A 15,526-nucleotide genomic window follows, 5' to 3' on the forward strand; every position below is an offset into this window, starting at 1 on the left:
CAGTGGTCCGGTGTCTTCTCTCTCTCTCCCAGCTTCTTCTTGGGCTGCAAGTAAGTACCATGCTGCTTCGGTGTCCGCTCATTTGGTCGAAAAAAAAAGATCGAATGACCATTTGGTCGAAACCAAATGGTCGGGAAAAAAATTGGTCGACATTTTTTATTTATTTATTTATATATTTTTTCCCGTTTTGTTTGGTTAAAAAAAAATTCATATATAAAAAAAGGGGTTGTGGGGGGAACCCCCCCAAAAAAAAGTCAAAAAAAAAAAATTCGACCATTTGGTTGTCGACCAAATGACTGGTAACCTGCTGCTTCTGCTGTTTGCGTTCTGTGCTTTCCTGCTGTCTCTGTGGCCTGCACCTGACGGGGCTTTTTGAGCCTCCCTGTCTGCCTCAGGTGTGGGTCATCATTCAAATTAATGTTAATGTTAAAGGTATTTATACTGCTCACCATCACCAACGAAGTTGGTCCCGAGGCGCTCAGAGGGATCTGCAAACAAGAAGGCGGGGTAGGTTAGACGGGTGAAGAGGGAGTAGGAAAGTGAGAGAAGTGGTGTGCTGTTGGTAGCTTCAGTTCGGTTTTCACTGTGCGCAGAGATTTGGTGTGAATATCGGACCGATGCGAGATCTCGTGTGCTGTTGGTGAAACGTATGTGTTGTTTGTTTGTTGTTGCATAGTGGTGAAGTGTATGTGGTTTGCTGAGTGAGAAGATGGTTGTGTGGATTTCCGCGTGTGGATTTCGTGTGAATTAGATATGCAGAGATTTGAACATAAGGTTAGTGGGTTATATATCTTAGTCCTTATAAATCTTGTTCTATTTATCCGTTGTCCTATAGGTAGGCTTATTTTCCACTATCCTTTCCTGTCCGTCTAATTGCTAGGAGTGATGGCGTGGCGCGTTTCCAGCTGTGTTGTATTTGAACTTAATGTAATTGGAAGGGGCGTGTCTTGTCCCCCACTTTGGTATTGGTGCTGTTAATTAGCAGTCTTAATGAACTGAACACTCCTGCAACATTGTACCTTTTTAGCCCTCTTCTTCGTCCCAGTACCTAGGGAACTATTGAACTTGAAGTCTCTACCTTGAAGTCTCTACGGTCAAACTCAGTTCTTCGAGTTTGATTTGGATTTCTGAGCCCCAGCCTGTTCCCTACAATATTATTAAAAGGAATATGACAAGGATTAGTTATCAAGCCTGATTGAAAAGAGGAAAGTAGTCATTTTTGGCTGTTCACATATTTTTTTTCACTATACCTTTGGGTTTTATAGAGGTTGTTAGCATTACAAGTCTCTAGGATTTTGGATGGCTGTTTATATCTCCCAGGGCCTAGGAGTTAATTGTATTCACCCCATGTATATGTGTATCTTGTGGAACGAAAAACGAAAGGATGATTATTACAACAAGCCATTACATACCATGGCATTAAGGAGACCTCCTTCTAGAGCAAGACAAATACCGTCTCCTAACACCACCCCCAGGGTCAGGATTAGGAAGCATCTGCCTTTCCCTGGCCAGCTGGGTGGAGACTTTATGCAGAGGTTTAGTGAGGGATCCTTAGGATTCATCACACCCGGCCTCTGTCATTAAAGATGGTGTGGCAGCACTGGTGCCCTTCATCTCCACGATAATTAACGCCTGAATTTCCTCCGGCTCAGTGCCAACCAACCAAAAGGACGCCTGGCTCCTTCCCTTGCTATAAAAGCCCACCCTAGACCCAGCCATTCCTACCAACTACCACTGTCCCATTGCTCCTCAAAATCCTAGACTGTGCAGCATACCTTAAACTCCAGGTGCACCTCGAACCCAACAACTCCTGGGTCTGCGCCAATCAGGGTTTCGACCAGGACATGGTAGAGAGACTGCCCTACTAGACTTAAAAAATCAACTGTACAAATTCAAAGACACCGGCAAGGTTGCCTTGCTCCTTTTGTTGGACCTGTCTGCGGCCTTTGACCTCGTGGACTATCAAATCCTATGTCAACACTTACACTCAGCAGCTCACTTCTCCACTGAAGCTGTGGCTTGGTTCTTGTCCTTTCTGTACCAACAGATCCATGAGAGTCTTCGCAGCCACTGCCTCAGCCCTGCCAGCCCCGGCCACTTGCAGTGTCCCCCAGGGTTCTTGTGTATCACCTATGCTGTACAGCATCTTTACGAAGCCCCTCTCAATCTCCTAGATGATCTGGGCATTATCTACACTAACTATGCAGACGATACTCCGTTACTCCTGCCCATCACGGTTAATCACGCTACTGACTCATACATGCTCTGTTCAGTCTACCAAACCATCCAGACCTGGATGGCCTACCACATGTTATACCTCAATGATGAGAAGACAGAATTTCTCCTGGTCGGCTCCCACACTCTACTAGGCAAACTCGACGTAGCGCAAAAGTCATTTGTTATCGATATCACCATCAAGGTTTCTAGGTGTCTACCTAGATTCCACGCTGTCTGACTAGGCAGATCAATGCCATTGCTTCATCCGCTGCATATACCACTAAAATAATGAATGCTGACCATAGGGAGTGGTTTCCTAGCAAGGGGTTCTGAACAAATGCTCGTTCTTAGTCTTCTGTTTACGTGGTCGCCATTTTCTGGACTGCTGACCATAGTGAGTGGTTTCCTAGTAAGGGGTTCTGAACAAATGCTCGTTCTTAGTCTTCTGTTTACGTGGTCGCCATTTTCTGGACTGTTGACCATAGGGAGTAGTTTCCTAGTAAGGGGTTCTGAACACATTCTTGTTCTCTGTCTTCTGTTTACGTGGTAGCCATTTTCTGGACTGTTGACCATAGTGAGTGGTTTCCTAGTAAGGGGTTCTGAACAAATGCTCGTTCTTAGTCTTCTGTTTACGTGGTCGCCATTTTCTGGACTTCTGACCATAGGGAGTGGTTTCCTAGTAAGGGGTTCTGAACAAATGCTCGTTCTTAGTCTTCTGTTTACGTGGTCGCCATTTTCTGGACTGTTGACCATAGGGAGTGGTTTCCTAGTAAGGGGTTCTGAACACATTCTTGTTCTCTGTCTTCTGTTTACGTGGTCGCCATTTTCTGGACTGTTGACCATAGTGAGTGGTTTCCTAGTAAGGGGTTCTGAACAAATGCTCGTTCTTAGTCTTCTGTTTACGTGGTCGCCATTTTCTCGACTGCTGACCATAGGGAGTGGTTTCCTAGTAAGGGGTTCTGAACAAATGCTCGTTCTCAGTCTTCTGTTTACGTGGTCGCCATTTTCTGGACTGCTGACCATAGGGAGTGGTTTCCTAGTAAGGGGTTCTGAACAAATGCTCGTTCTCAGTCTTCTGTTTACGTGGTCGTCATTTTCTGGACTGTTGACCATAGTGAGTAGTTTCCCAGTAGGGGGTTCTAAACAAATGTTGGGTATCTGTCTTCCGTTTACGTGGTCGACATTTTCTAGAGTGTTGACCATAGACAATGGGTTCCTTACTGGGGTTCTGAACAAATGCTGGTTCTCATTTTTCTGTTCATGTGATCTCCCACACTGTCCCTCTTCCTAGCCACCTGAAACACAAGTCAGTACTATAATAATTGAATCTGCGTAGAGTAGCGGCAAGGCAGGTGTGCCCCCCCCTCCCCCCCCATCCCACTTACAACCTGGTGTGAGCAAGGAGTTGCTTTCCAAAAGTTATAACCACTGCTGGACCCAAAGAAGAGCACAATATGCATTTTCAAATTGTTATACATAAAATAAAAATCCACAATGCGCATGTCAGAGTTGCCGCTAATTTTGCCAATTCATCGGGAACGTTGTAAAGTCTGTCTATAGGGTGGGGTGGGGATAGGGTGCGCTGCTCTGCTCTCATTCCTTGCCTGCACATGTGTTAGAAGCCCACACGGCCTATGTTGTGCTTCTTCTATTGGTTGGCTGCGGTGCCACTCAGAGTGCCATGTCTTTCCATTACTCCTTGGGATTGTCCGGCCATGTCGGGTGAGATTTAGGTATTGTAAGGTAATGCGTTATTTATAACGCGCTTAATACCCAGAGGTTTCTAAGGGAGGACCCAGGGATCGAACCTGTGATGCACCACGTCATCTTGCTACCAAGACGAGCGCGTTGCCCCTGAGCTATCCTCCCAAGACCTTGTCGGCCTATGTTCCTTCGAGCTGAAGACCTGTGTGGATTCCTGGCAGTTACAGCCTTTCTGTGCGTACTGTGTAATCCTCTCGTGTTTTGGAAGCACGCCTCATGTTGACAAGGGAAGGCTAGCACGGGAGACCCGCGTGAAAGGCTCTGCGAGAGGGGACGGAGCAGCAGTGGCAGCAGTGTAACTTGCAGTACTGATCCCATGGTTTCCATTCAGTGGGTTTCTCGGCATTTTCTTTGATTTTTATATTATTTTTGCGTACCCTCTGTTTTTTTAATGGGGTCGTGCCTGGCCACATCCTCGTGCACCCGCCAACACACCCAGTCCCAATCAGGAGGTGTTTGTCCAGTCGTATTTATTTCCTTTGCTTTCTGGCACTTGTAGTCTTGCATTGACAATGGGGAATTCACAGCTCCGAAGTCGCAGCATGCAAAGAAGAAACGACAACAAACAAACAGGGCAGATAAGAGCAGCGCGAGCATTAACCCACTAAGCTAGATACTACAGACCGTGCATGGCTGTGGCAGGTGCGAGTCGGAGGATGGGGCGATCTGGTAAAAAATAGCTGCCTGGGTTCGTGCGCCTGCTGCAGAGCTCTGTGTGCAACCTAAGGTTAATGGTCTCGCCCCAAGGGTCAGGCAGTCGGTGTCCTAAGAGTAATAACTTGAGCTCTCAGGGCGTCGGGCAAATATTGTTCCCCCCTCCAGGGGGGCGCGTGGCAGGCTTTATTCTTAACAGTAACAATGCATACGTGTCCAGTCGGAACAGGAGGGGCGTGTTACGCGTGTTGCGAGGCCTACCTTTGCTGGTGGTTTACCGAAATCCGATTGGGAACCTAATTTGCATTGTTTTGCTTTAATTGTGTTGTGTTTTGTGGCAGCATTAATTTAGTAATCGGAGCTCTCGACCAGCTCCATGTCAGGGGTTCATAGCCTGTCCATACATCTGCGTTTCCCTAGGCATTCTGGTACTTGTGGTTTGTGTTTTCAATTATAAATTCACACCTCCGAGGAGCACAATCCAACCAAAAGGTATGACTTCTTACAAATCTGTGGTGAGAGCAACTTTTGTAATGAAACAATGCTACAGATGACATCACATCTGTCCAGCGAGTTTGTAAACGCACAATCCACATTTACACATCAGTTCATGATTAAAAGCCTTATTTATCCAGTTAAATTGTATTTTTAAAAGTTTCTTATTTCTCGTTTGTAATGACTGTGTGCTTATGCAAGTGTATAAACGTTTATATTGATACCTTTTCAATTCTTTCCTACTACCAAATAAAATGCCATACTGTCAAACTTGTCTTTAAAAATTCCAATGAAAAACACTCGACCACTACTGAAATTGATACTCGGGAGGATAGCTCAGCAGCAACGCGCTCGCCTTGGAAGAGGCCCTCTTAGAAACCTCTGGGTATTAAGCGCGTTATAAATATCTTATCATATAGCATGCATGTTGCCACCCCCTCCACCCTCCCACAAAGAAGTTTGTAATTGCTTATTTATAACGCGCTTAATACCCAGAGGTTTCTAGGCGCGGACCCGGGGATCGAACCTGTGGTGCTGCGTGTCGCCTTGCCCCCGAGCTATAGGGAACTGTGGCCCAAGGCGGTGGGACTTGCCATAATATGTTCTCACTCCAGGACCCATATGTATCCCAGGGAGGGTGTACAGCCAGATGTGTGATAATCCAAAGAGACGGCACAGTAGCTGATGGTGGAGAAGAAAATCACATTTCGGATGGGAAATAGGTTTGGGATAAGCAATGCTTTGCAATGAATAGTGACATGCACCCAAACACATGCATGCCTTTGCTTGTGCAGCAAAGCCGCGCAAGAGCCGAGGGAGCGGGCAAACGATCTTTGCACATTTCATGCCGTCGCATTAATGCGAGCCGCCAGGTTTGGGGGACGTGGAGGAGTGTCGTTTGCTGATAGTAATTATTGCTTTTGTATCCCTTTTTCCGCAGGGGAGCTGATCACGGCCTCGTGTGAGCTCGGAGTAAGTATCCCTTTCATTGTTTCCTCGGAGCGCTCATTAGCAGTTTTAGGAATTAAGGAGGCGGAATTAAGCGCCCAGCACAGTACATTCATGCGTCTTCAAGCCTCCAACTTACACAGCGAGTAGACCGGGCGGCAATTTACTTCAAGTTTTAAATCCAATTAAATGGCATTATGAAGCGACGACTTTGCTGTACATACTGTAAATGGCTTATTATCAACACACATTTTTTTTATAAGCTTGGGAGGGGGAAAAAAAAGAATTGGTTCAGTCCGCCTAATAAGTTGTAATATTTAATCAATGTTACTAATGGCCATGATCCCTTAAGCAAAGACTTTAGGACTGTGGTATTGTTAGTAATCCGATGGCCGTGTGGTCCCGCCATCGCCGGAGCGAACCAAGGAAATCTATCGCGGCCTTAAAAGTGACATTTGCTGATCGAGACCGGGCAACTGCTTGTTCACACTTTAAGCCATCCACCAGGAGTAAGGACACGGGCAAGCTTGAACGCTGCAGGTGCTGGAAGCATAGAACCGGAAGACGGGCGTCCTCTGTGTGTGCCTCAAGACTCTGGCAACTCCTCCCTGTCAACATCAGACTCGCCCCCTCGCTTTTACACTTTCAAGGAATGGTTCCTCCCGAACACCTTGGTCCACACGCCCTCCACCCTACTGGAGACTGGGTGATCTGCTCCCCACGGTTTCCTCCCCTGATTGCTTGTAGATGCTTTGCTGCCAAATTGCCCGCCCTCCCCAGTTGTTAGCTCCCTGCACCCTGTTTTCCCCTCCCTCCTTCACCATGTTCTCCCCCCTATGATTGTAAAGCGCTCTGTTGCTTCCGGAAGCTATGTCCGCACTCAATAAATACCCTCCTAATAATAATTGGTGTTGGGTAGGACGCGCTAGTGCTATTTGTCGGTTGTCTTCAATCACAGCCGTTGAGAACTTGCATCAACTCATGAAAAAGATGCGACCAATAGCACAAGGCTTGCACTGGCCCTGCGCGTATCTGTACCTCCTCGCCTGCCTCGCGTTCAGCCCGTGTAACTGTTTCCCGCCACCCCATGATGCCGGGAGCCTGTGTCAGTGTTTCTTTCGTACTGTTTGGTTATGGCTACTAGTCAGGTATAACGTGTCACTTGTCGCCTGCATTCTCCACATGTACACAGCACACCGTTCCTTACTCGCCGGTGGCTTGTGTGGTTGATTCCTGAAGCGGCTCAAAGGCATGCCTCCTTGTGTGTGTGTGTGTGTCGTCCCCTTCTTCCTAGGGGGCAGGTGGTCCAGGAAAATTGGGAATTAGTGAGTGTGTTTGCTTTATAGTTTTTAACCTGATCTTTCGCATCATTTGTCCTCGGCAGCTCCCTGTTGTGTAGCCAGAATGTAAAGATGTGTTTTGGTTACAAACACGGTGCACAATTCTTTTTAATCCTGCCAGCACGCAGAATGATGGTTAGATTATCGTGGCCTATATAAAGGTTTAACGGTTTGGTTGAGTCGTCAAAAGTGACTTCAACTCTACTGGCCCTGTTTAAAAGCCACTCGTCCCAGTGCATTTTGGTCTCGTATCTGCTGAATATTTGCATTTAAAATGTCTGCCAATTTTGGATTGGTCGAATCCTTCTGATTTGATTGGAGCTTGCCGAAATGATTCTACAGAAGCACGATGTGATGTTTGCAGGGTTTGAAATTGTGATTCGATGAGGAGGAGCTAAAGCCAGCTCCTGGGTGTCGGGCATCACCCTGTAGACAGGAGCAACCGCGTGGGAACCAGGAGCTGCCAGAGATGCTCCTTTAACATTTTGTCCATTTTGTATGAACTATTGTGTTTAAATGTCCATTAGATGTGTTCTAATTCTTCTTTATTAACATTCTCAAATGTCACCTTTACATATTTGGAAAGCACCAGTTGACCCTAGCAGATGAAAGTAGCTCCTGGTAGCCGTTGGTGTCAAGCTAACCAGGCTCACTAGACTACAAGCAGGAGCGAACTAGCTCCCAGCGCCCCTCAATTTTGAACCCTGTGTTTGATGATGCATCTGGAAAGCCAAACAGCTTTTTGTGCTTGACCGTTTCTCAGTTTTGCAAGCCTAGGGCTAATTCTCTACTTCTTGGCCCAGTGGATCCTTGCTACGGGAAAACATGGCGCGTCCCCCACAACTGATCTCTTATTTCTTGGAGCCTGAAATGGAAGGGAGGGGCCAATGCTGTTTTTCACACACATTGGGGCAGCCTTTGTCCTAGGTAGTTGAGAGGGATTTCTGATGTACCAGAACTCCCTAAACACTTTGCCCGTAGTCAAGAAGTGGGCATCGGTCACGCAGTGCAGTAGGACACCCAGAACAAAGGAAGACCCTTTCTGACGTGTGCAGTTTTCGGTCCTCTGCCTTCGGAATGTGTGCTGTATGGGGGACCAGCCTCCTTTGCCAGACAGGAGCATTGCCGTGCCGAAGAATCTTGTTCAGGGTTAGGTAGAGATTAGCGAGTGGTCATACCTCCTTATTCAAAAGTCTCCAGGATGACTGTGATCTCACTCCCTGCCACCCAACCCCACGCCTTCTGCTTTCCAGTGACACTCTGGGCATAGCAGCCCAGTCTGCTTTCCAGTGGCACTGTGATGCCTAACCGGAAGCGCAGTGCATAGCAGCCCAGTCTGCTTTCCAGAGACACTGTGTGATGCCTGACCGGAAGCCCGATGCATAGCAGCCCAGTCTGCTTTCCAGAGACACTGTGTGATGCCTGACCGGAAGCCCGATGCATAGCAGCCCAGTCTGCGATCCAGTGGCACCGTGATGCCTGACCGGAAGCCCAGTGCCTAGACGCCCAGTCTGCGATCCAGTGGCACCGTGATGCCTGACCGGAAGCCCAGTGCCTAGAAGCCCAGTCTGCTTTCCAGTGGCACCGTGATGCCTGACCGGAAGCCCAGTGCATAGACGCCCAGTCTGCTTTCCAGTGGCACCGTGATGCCTGACCGGAAGCCCAGTGCTTAGACGCCCAGTCTGCTTTCCAGTGGCACCGTGATGCCTGACCGGAAGCCCAGTGCCTAGACGCCCAGTCTGCTTTCCAGTGGCACCGTGATGCCTGACCGGAAGCCCAATGCCTAGACGCCCAGTCTGCTTTCCAGTGGCACCGTGATGCCTGACCGGAAGCCCAGTGCCTAGACGCCCAGTCTGCTTTCCAGTGGCACCGTGATGCCTGACCGGAAGCCCAGTGCTTAGAAGCCCAGTCTGCTTTCCAGTGGCACCGTGATGCCTGACCGGAAGCCCAGTGCCTAGAAGCCCAGTCTGCTTTCCAGTGGCACCGTGATGCCTGACCGGAAGCCCAGTGCCTAGACGCCCAGTCTGCTTTCCAGTGGCACCGTGATGCCTGACCGGAAGCCCAATGCCTAGACGCCCAGTCTGCTTTCCAGTGGCACCGTGATGCCTGACCGGAAGCCCAATGCCTAGACGCCCAGTCTGCTTTCCAGTGGCACCGTGATGCCTGACCGGAAGCCCAGTGCCTAGACGCCCAGTCTGCTTTCCAGTGGCACCGTGATGCCTGACCGGAAGCCCAGTGCTTAGAAGCCCAGTCTGCTTTCCAGTGGCACCGTGATGCCTGACCGGAAGCCCAGTGCCTAGAAGCCCAGTCTGCTTTCCAGTGGCACCGTGATGCCTGACCGGAAGCCCAGTGCCTAGACGCCCAGTCTGCTTTCCAGTGGCACCGTGATGCCTGACCGGAAGCCCAATGCCTAGACGCCCAGTCTGCTTTCCAGTGGCACCGTGATGCCTGACCGGAAGCCCAATGCCTAGACGCCCAGTCTGCCGACCAGTGCGTGACCCAGTCGGAAGAACTCCTCCAGGAACATGCGTTGAGCTGCCTCACAAATGTTTAGATATCTTAACTTGCTCAAAGTCATGCTTTTGTAATCTACTACCTTTCATTCCTTCCGGTCATCTTGTGAGCGGCTTAAGGCGGCCTAGCTTAAAAGAAAGGTGAACTTCTGAGGTCTCTCCAGGGAATGACCAATGCTTAGACCTGTGCTCTCTGCACCCTGCTTTATTTTCTCAGACTGCAACCCCTGTATTGCCTTCACTGAGCACATATCGATGGGCAAAGGGTGCAGCCCTCCTCAGAAACTGTCCGTGTCGCCACGAATGAAAAGAGCTCCATAAAAGTTTCCAAGTGCAGTGGCACATTTCCTGAACAGGGCTCTGGTTGTACAATGCCTCCCCACCCCCACTCCCAAACCCTCCTCCATCACATAAGTTCATAACTGGTGAATTCTCCTCCGGCAACCCCTTAGTCATGTCCTGGAGAATCGGGGAGTGTTCACTCACCAGTGCAAGGAGAGCGCGCCAGCGAGCAAAATGCTGCCGGCCAGCAACATCCAATAGTTATCAGCCTCTTTCCAGCATCCAAACCTGGATGTCCTCCGTCTTCCCGACGTTACCCCTCCCAAGAGAGTGGTTCTCCTCAAAGGTGAAGTCTAAAACTCTCAGGTCGTGTTCTGCCTGTTTGCAAAAGGCCTTCTGTGGCGCCTCCCCATCCCTTGGACTGTGGCGCCTCCCCATCCCTTTGGACTGTGGCGCCTCCCCATCCCTTTGGACTGTGGCGCCTCCCCATCCCTTTGGATTCTGTTTCAAACATCTCAGCTTCCTCATTGACTTGGAATGTATGTTCAAAGAGCATTAAAACGTTCATATCAAGTCAATCCTCTCCCTGAATCAGTTGTTAAGACAACTGCTTGAGACCTCAAATAGACGCCACCTTTGCCATCCTTGGAGAGTGTTTCAGTGCAGCAGCAGGCCGGATCTAAAGCTTAGGCCCACCCTTGACACCCTGCGCAGGCTCGCCCTATACGCTTGCCCCAGTAAAGTCTCCTCGCATCATTAACATGGCAGGCCTCGAGAAGGAAGAAAAGCAGACACTCTTTGCCTCTCTGAACTCTCCGGAGCAAGGCCAGGCAAGACCTCGGCCCAGAAATGGCACACAAACGCCAGAAGACGAGCCTTCTCGATGGATGCCTCAGCATTCTGGAATGAGCTCATCTTGGCACACCCCAGATCAGAAAGGAGAGGAAAGACCACTCGTTGAAAGAATGCTTTAGATAAATGTATTTATTTATTTATTACATTTGTATAGCGCTCAAACAGCCCTTGGGCATCGAAGCGCTGTTACTTGCTGGGAGCTTAGTTACAGGGTGGGCACAGCTGGGAAATGCATTTACACATTGCACATTGAACCTTGATACATTCGGGTACATAAACGAAACTATACCTCCCAAACTCCCCCATTTGCCTGGTACTCGAGCATGGGGATGTTTGAAACCTTTATTGGATAGCTTACTGCAAAGAATATTTGTTTGCAGTAGATGAGAAATAAAAAAATCACTATCCATGGCTGGCCCCTGGGTGGCAGCATTACACCAAACATGAAGTGTGCTTATGGTGAAATGTACCATTTTAAAGAAGGCACTGGTGAATATTGTGTTACCCATCACCATGGGGCGAGTGCATTTCTCTTATGCCGAGTATGTAACTTTACGCTGCTACTGCTTTTACCCTGCTATGATGAGTGTTATGTAGCCCCCCTCCCTGGGCTGAATTAGCATATAATTAATGCGCGAAACAAATTCATGCATTTCATCCAGAGCAAGCTAAAATTATATTTAATTTTCATTCTGAGCGTCTTGGGCGCATCATTGCTTCGATTTATATTCCATGTAGCATATACCCTGAGTAGTCAAAGTCCTTGCTCGTTCCAGGGCGCATTCAAAACTCGTCCACCCGTATCTTTTAGGCGCTAATCAGGAGTCCGTGTTTCTTCCGCATCGTTGCAGGCCACAAAGTTGCGTACCCACCCAGAAATGGCGGTGAACTTTTGCATGCCACTTCAGCACTATATGCTTTTTAGATAGGAGTACCACCACACTCGCACATCTGTGGGGTTCGAGTGTCCCCGCTTGTGGGCCACTCGCAGGATCCAGACACGATCCAGGATGGTCTGCGGCCCTTCCAGCATACCCATTCCCTCTACCCTCTCTGGCATGAGAGGTCTAAATGCAGTAATACATTTAATTGATGGGCAGCCTGGGCATCCGGCAGCAGCTCGGCGATGTATACGGTGCTGCCTATGAGTGGGTCACTAGTAAGGTACGCCTTAGATCACGCATTCGGTCACGCGCTTGGCTCCACTGCTCTACGGACTACTCCCTCCCAATTTCCATATCCAATTTCATATTGGCTATTCTGGATTGCGTACTTTAGCATCCAGAATTGAAGGACATATGATTGTCCCTAATTTCCTACACCTTTCTGAACAGATGTCTGGTTTACTTTCTGGAAATCCTTCTCCTTCCCCTGCACTTGCGCGTTCTCAATGTCACTGGGCCTAGTAAAATTGTTGTTTTGTCCTCCCTTGCCTCGCCGCGCCCTGGAACACTTGTGCAGGAACGCGATGCAAATAGAATATCAAATCCTATCATTCTCACCTGTTCCTTATAGCTGCCCCGATTCAGGTATATATTGGCGCCAGCATAATGTTCTTTCAATCGTGATGAAGAACCCATCCTTCTATGAATCACTGAAGAGGTGTTAAAGCCAGCTGCCTTCTGCACCAATCTCCTAATTTTGTACTGAGTTGGCACCAGTAGCCTGATTTTCACCAATGGACTAAATGTTTAATTTTGAACATCCCCATTTCTTTCTTAAGACCTAGATGATTCTCTGCACCATAGTCCCATTCCTCTGAAAAGACTTGCAGCACCATTTTAACAACAGTAAACTTGCTCTCGTCTCTCTCCCATGCGTGCGCTGAAAGCTCTGCAATGGGCAATCTCCTACAGCACTGAACACCACTTTGCCACTTCTGTGACTCTTCCTGTAAACCTCCGCGTGCCCCTATGTGCAGGGCCGGGAGGATAGCTCAGGGGCAACGTGCTTGTCTTGGAAGCAAGATAATGCAGAGCAATTACAGGTGCTGCACTTTTCATTCCAGGCATTGAGGACCAGTGGCTCCACAGTGCCTCCTCCAGTTGCCAGGTACTCCTGGCAGTGTTGTGACATCAGTCCCTGCACCCTGAGCTTCAGGTCGTTCCCCGATTGATGCAGTCCTCTCTGTCACGGGGTACACTTGCCACTGCTGTTACCTTCTGGCTGATGGCAGGCTAGATGGCTGTCCTTTTGTCTTGATATGATATAAGTCATTTATAACTTGCCTGTACATAAATTGTTTCTAGGTGAGACAAGACAAGGAAGGGGATAGAGGAGGACAGAACAACAATCTTACTTACTACGCTTTGTGTCATTCAAATCGCGCAACTGCGGGGGGTAAACGCTGATCTTACGCTGCTGACTGCCATATAGTTCATCGCAGTGGGCAATGACCTCATCTGTGAGGACCACCGGCACCCCCCTCACTAAATTTTGTTTTCCGCAGACGATTTACTGCCACCTTGCCTCTGATCCTCTCCTGAGACATTCTGGCTTTTTTCCTGGACCGGATGGCAGCAGGAAGTGGAGATATTTGATGGATTGTGTTTTTCAAAATGGCTACTGCAATGCTTTCCATTACAGCGATGACACAATTTCCGCAGGCGCTAACAGCGGTGGCAGCTCTATTAGTGCCGAAATGTCTGCAGTAGCCCTTATTTCGGTGCAGTTTCTGCCAGGCACTAATTGCGTTACTGCCAGAGTCGGATGCCTGTTCACACCAGGTTGTGATGCGGTGGTAATACTGCAGCATGACCCGGCGGTCACGCCATTTCCGCTCGACGGAAATTGTGCCGTATTACTTCCGTACTTGTGATGAGGCCCAAAGTAAATCATGTATGTGTCTCAACTGGTGATCCTCTATGAAACAGTCAATGATCATTACCCCTCCATGAGCCGTCTCTACTGATAATTTCCACCATGTCGCTGTTATTTGATATCACTTTAAGTGGTCCAGTTCATTTAGATTATTGTGCTTGTCTTTTGTCTTGAGATCTGTGTCTTTGGATAGTTCAACCATTCAGTTTTCTTCCAGCACTGGGGTTGGTGAAGAAATGCCCTCCGACGTTGTCGGTCATAATTTGTCAATTTTTCAAGATGGAGTCTTGCATCGTTATGATCTCCTAGTGCTGCTTCCACCATGGTAAACTGTTAACCAGCTCCTCTGCACAGGGAGTTTAAAGTGCAGGTAGAGAGACCTATAGTCTTACTGGACATTATTGGGAAAATATTTGCCTCACTCACACTCAACCACTTCAAAGAGTAGGCCAGGAAATCTCCGGCCCTTGATATTTTCCAGACAGGCTTCCAAAAAGGAGCGGGAACAGCGATAAACATCCTGATCCTGAATACCATCAAGGCAAGAGTGAAAGGTGGCGCCCCTGGAGTCCATATGGCCATGATTGATCTGTCGCAGGCCTTCGATACAGTGGACCGTGGTAAATTATGGTCGAAACTAGAAAAGTGGAATTGCCCAATGTCAATTCTTGGCCCAATGAAGGCCCTGCACAAGAAAACATCACTCAGAGTGCGACTATGCCAACTGGGAACTTTATCCGATAAGATTACCACAGAAAGAGGTGTCAAGCAAGGCTGCCCGCTGGCTCCAGCACTCTTTATCGCTTTTATTGGCGACTTCCAAGAAACAGAAGACCAGGTCCGAGCCTTCCCTCCAAAACTGGGAGAAGTGAAAATATCTAGGCTATGGTATGCGGACGATTTGATCCTGCTGGATCAAACGGCCATCGGACTCCAAAGACAGATTACCAACCCATCAGCTTACATGGATCTTAATAACCTAAAGATCAACTCAAAGAAAACCAAAATCATCTCTTTCTGCAAAACCACTAAGGAATTAAAGACCGCACATTCATGGTATCTGAATAAAACTAAAATTGAATCAGTGAAAGAATTCAAATACCTTGGTGTCATGATTGACAATACTCTGAAAGACAACTCTCTTCTGAATTCGCTGTGGGAAAAAATCCACAGTCTCACAGCTCAAACTCGTGCTGTGGATGCGAAATTTGGAAAATTTTCGTGGTCTCCAGCTCTTCAGTTTTATAAATCAAAGGTTATACCAGCACTAACCTATGGAATGGCGGCAAACCTCTCCCTGCCATCGGAAATTTGGACCAAGCTTGAAGGCTACCTCTGGAAGTCAATCTTGGCGCTACCGAAATCTGCACCTATGCCAGCCATTCGACAGGACCTAGGCCTTCCGTCTATAGCCTCAGTGGTAACTCAAAGCGCAGTACAACTTTACAGAAAAATTTTGTCCCCCGGTTCACTGCCGATTTTCCAACTCATGGAAATTGAAATTACTAAAGGCACCTGCAAACCACTACTTGATTGGGAAAAAAAATACACGAAAAACTGGAAGAAGTGGCCTGTTCGAGTGAAACGCTCCTAAATAACCCTGGGAGAGTAAAAAAGAAACTAGAAGATCAGGATTGG

General features: G+C 48.2%; 1 protein-coding gene across 1 annotated transcript in view; it reads left to right on the forward strand.

Annotated features, from left to right (window-relative positions):
- Window positions 1-15,526, forward strand: part of TMEM260 (transmembrane protein 260) — a 374,961-nt gene that overhangs the window by 45,902 nt on the left and 313,533 nt on the right. Inside the window, exon 2 of the mRNA XM_069638070.1 lies at window positions 6,071-6,102. Within this exon, the coding sequence (XP_069494171.1) occupies window positions 6,071-6,102 (32 nt within the window). The remainder of the gene's footprint in view (window positions 1-6,070; window positions 6,103-15,526) is intronic.

The sequence above is a fragment of the Ambystoma mexicanum genome, chromosome 14, assembly GCF_040938575.1.
Source record: "Ambystoma mexicanum isolate Mex_15411 chromosome 14, UKY_AmexF1_1, whole genome shotgun sequence".
Taxonomy (NCBI): Eukaryota; Metazoa; Chordata; class Amphibia; order Caudata; family Ambystomatidae; genus Ambystoma; species Ambystoma mexicanum.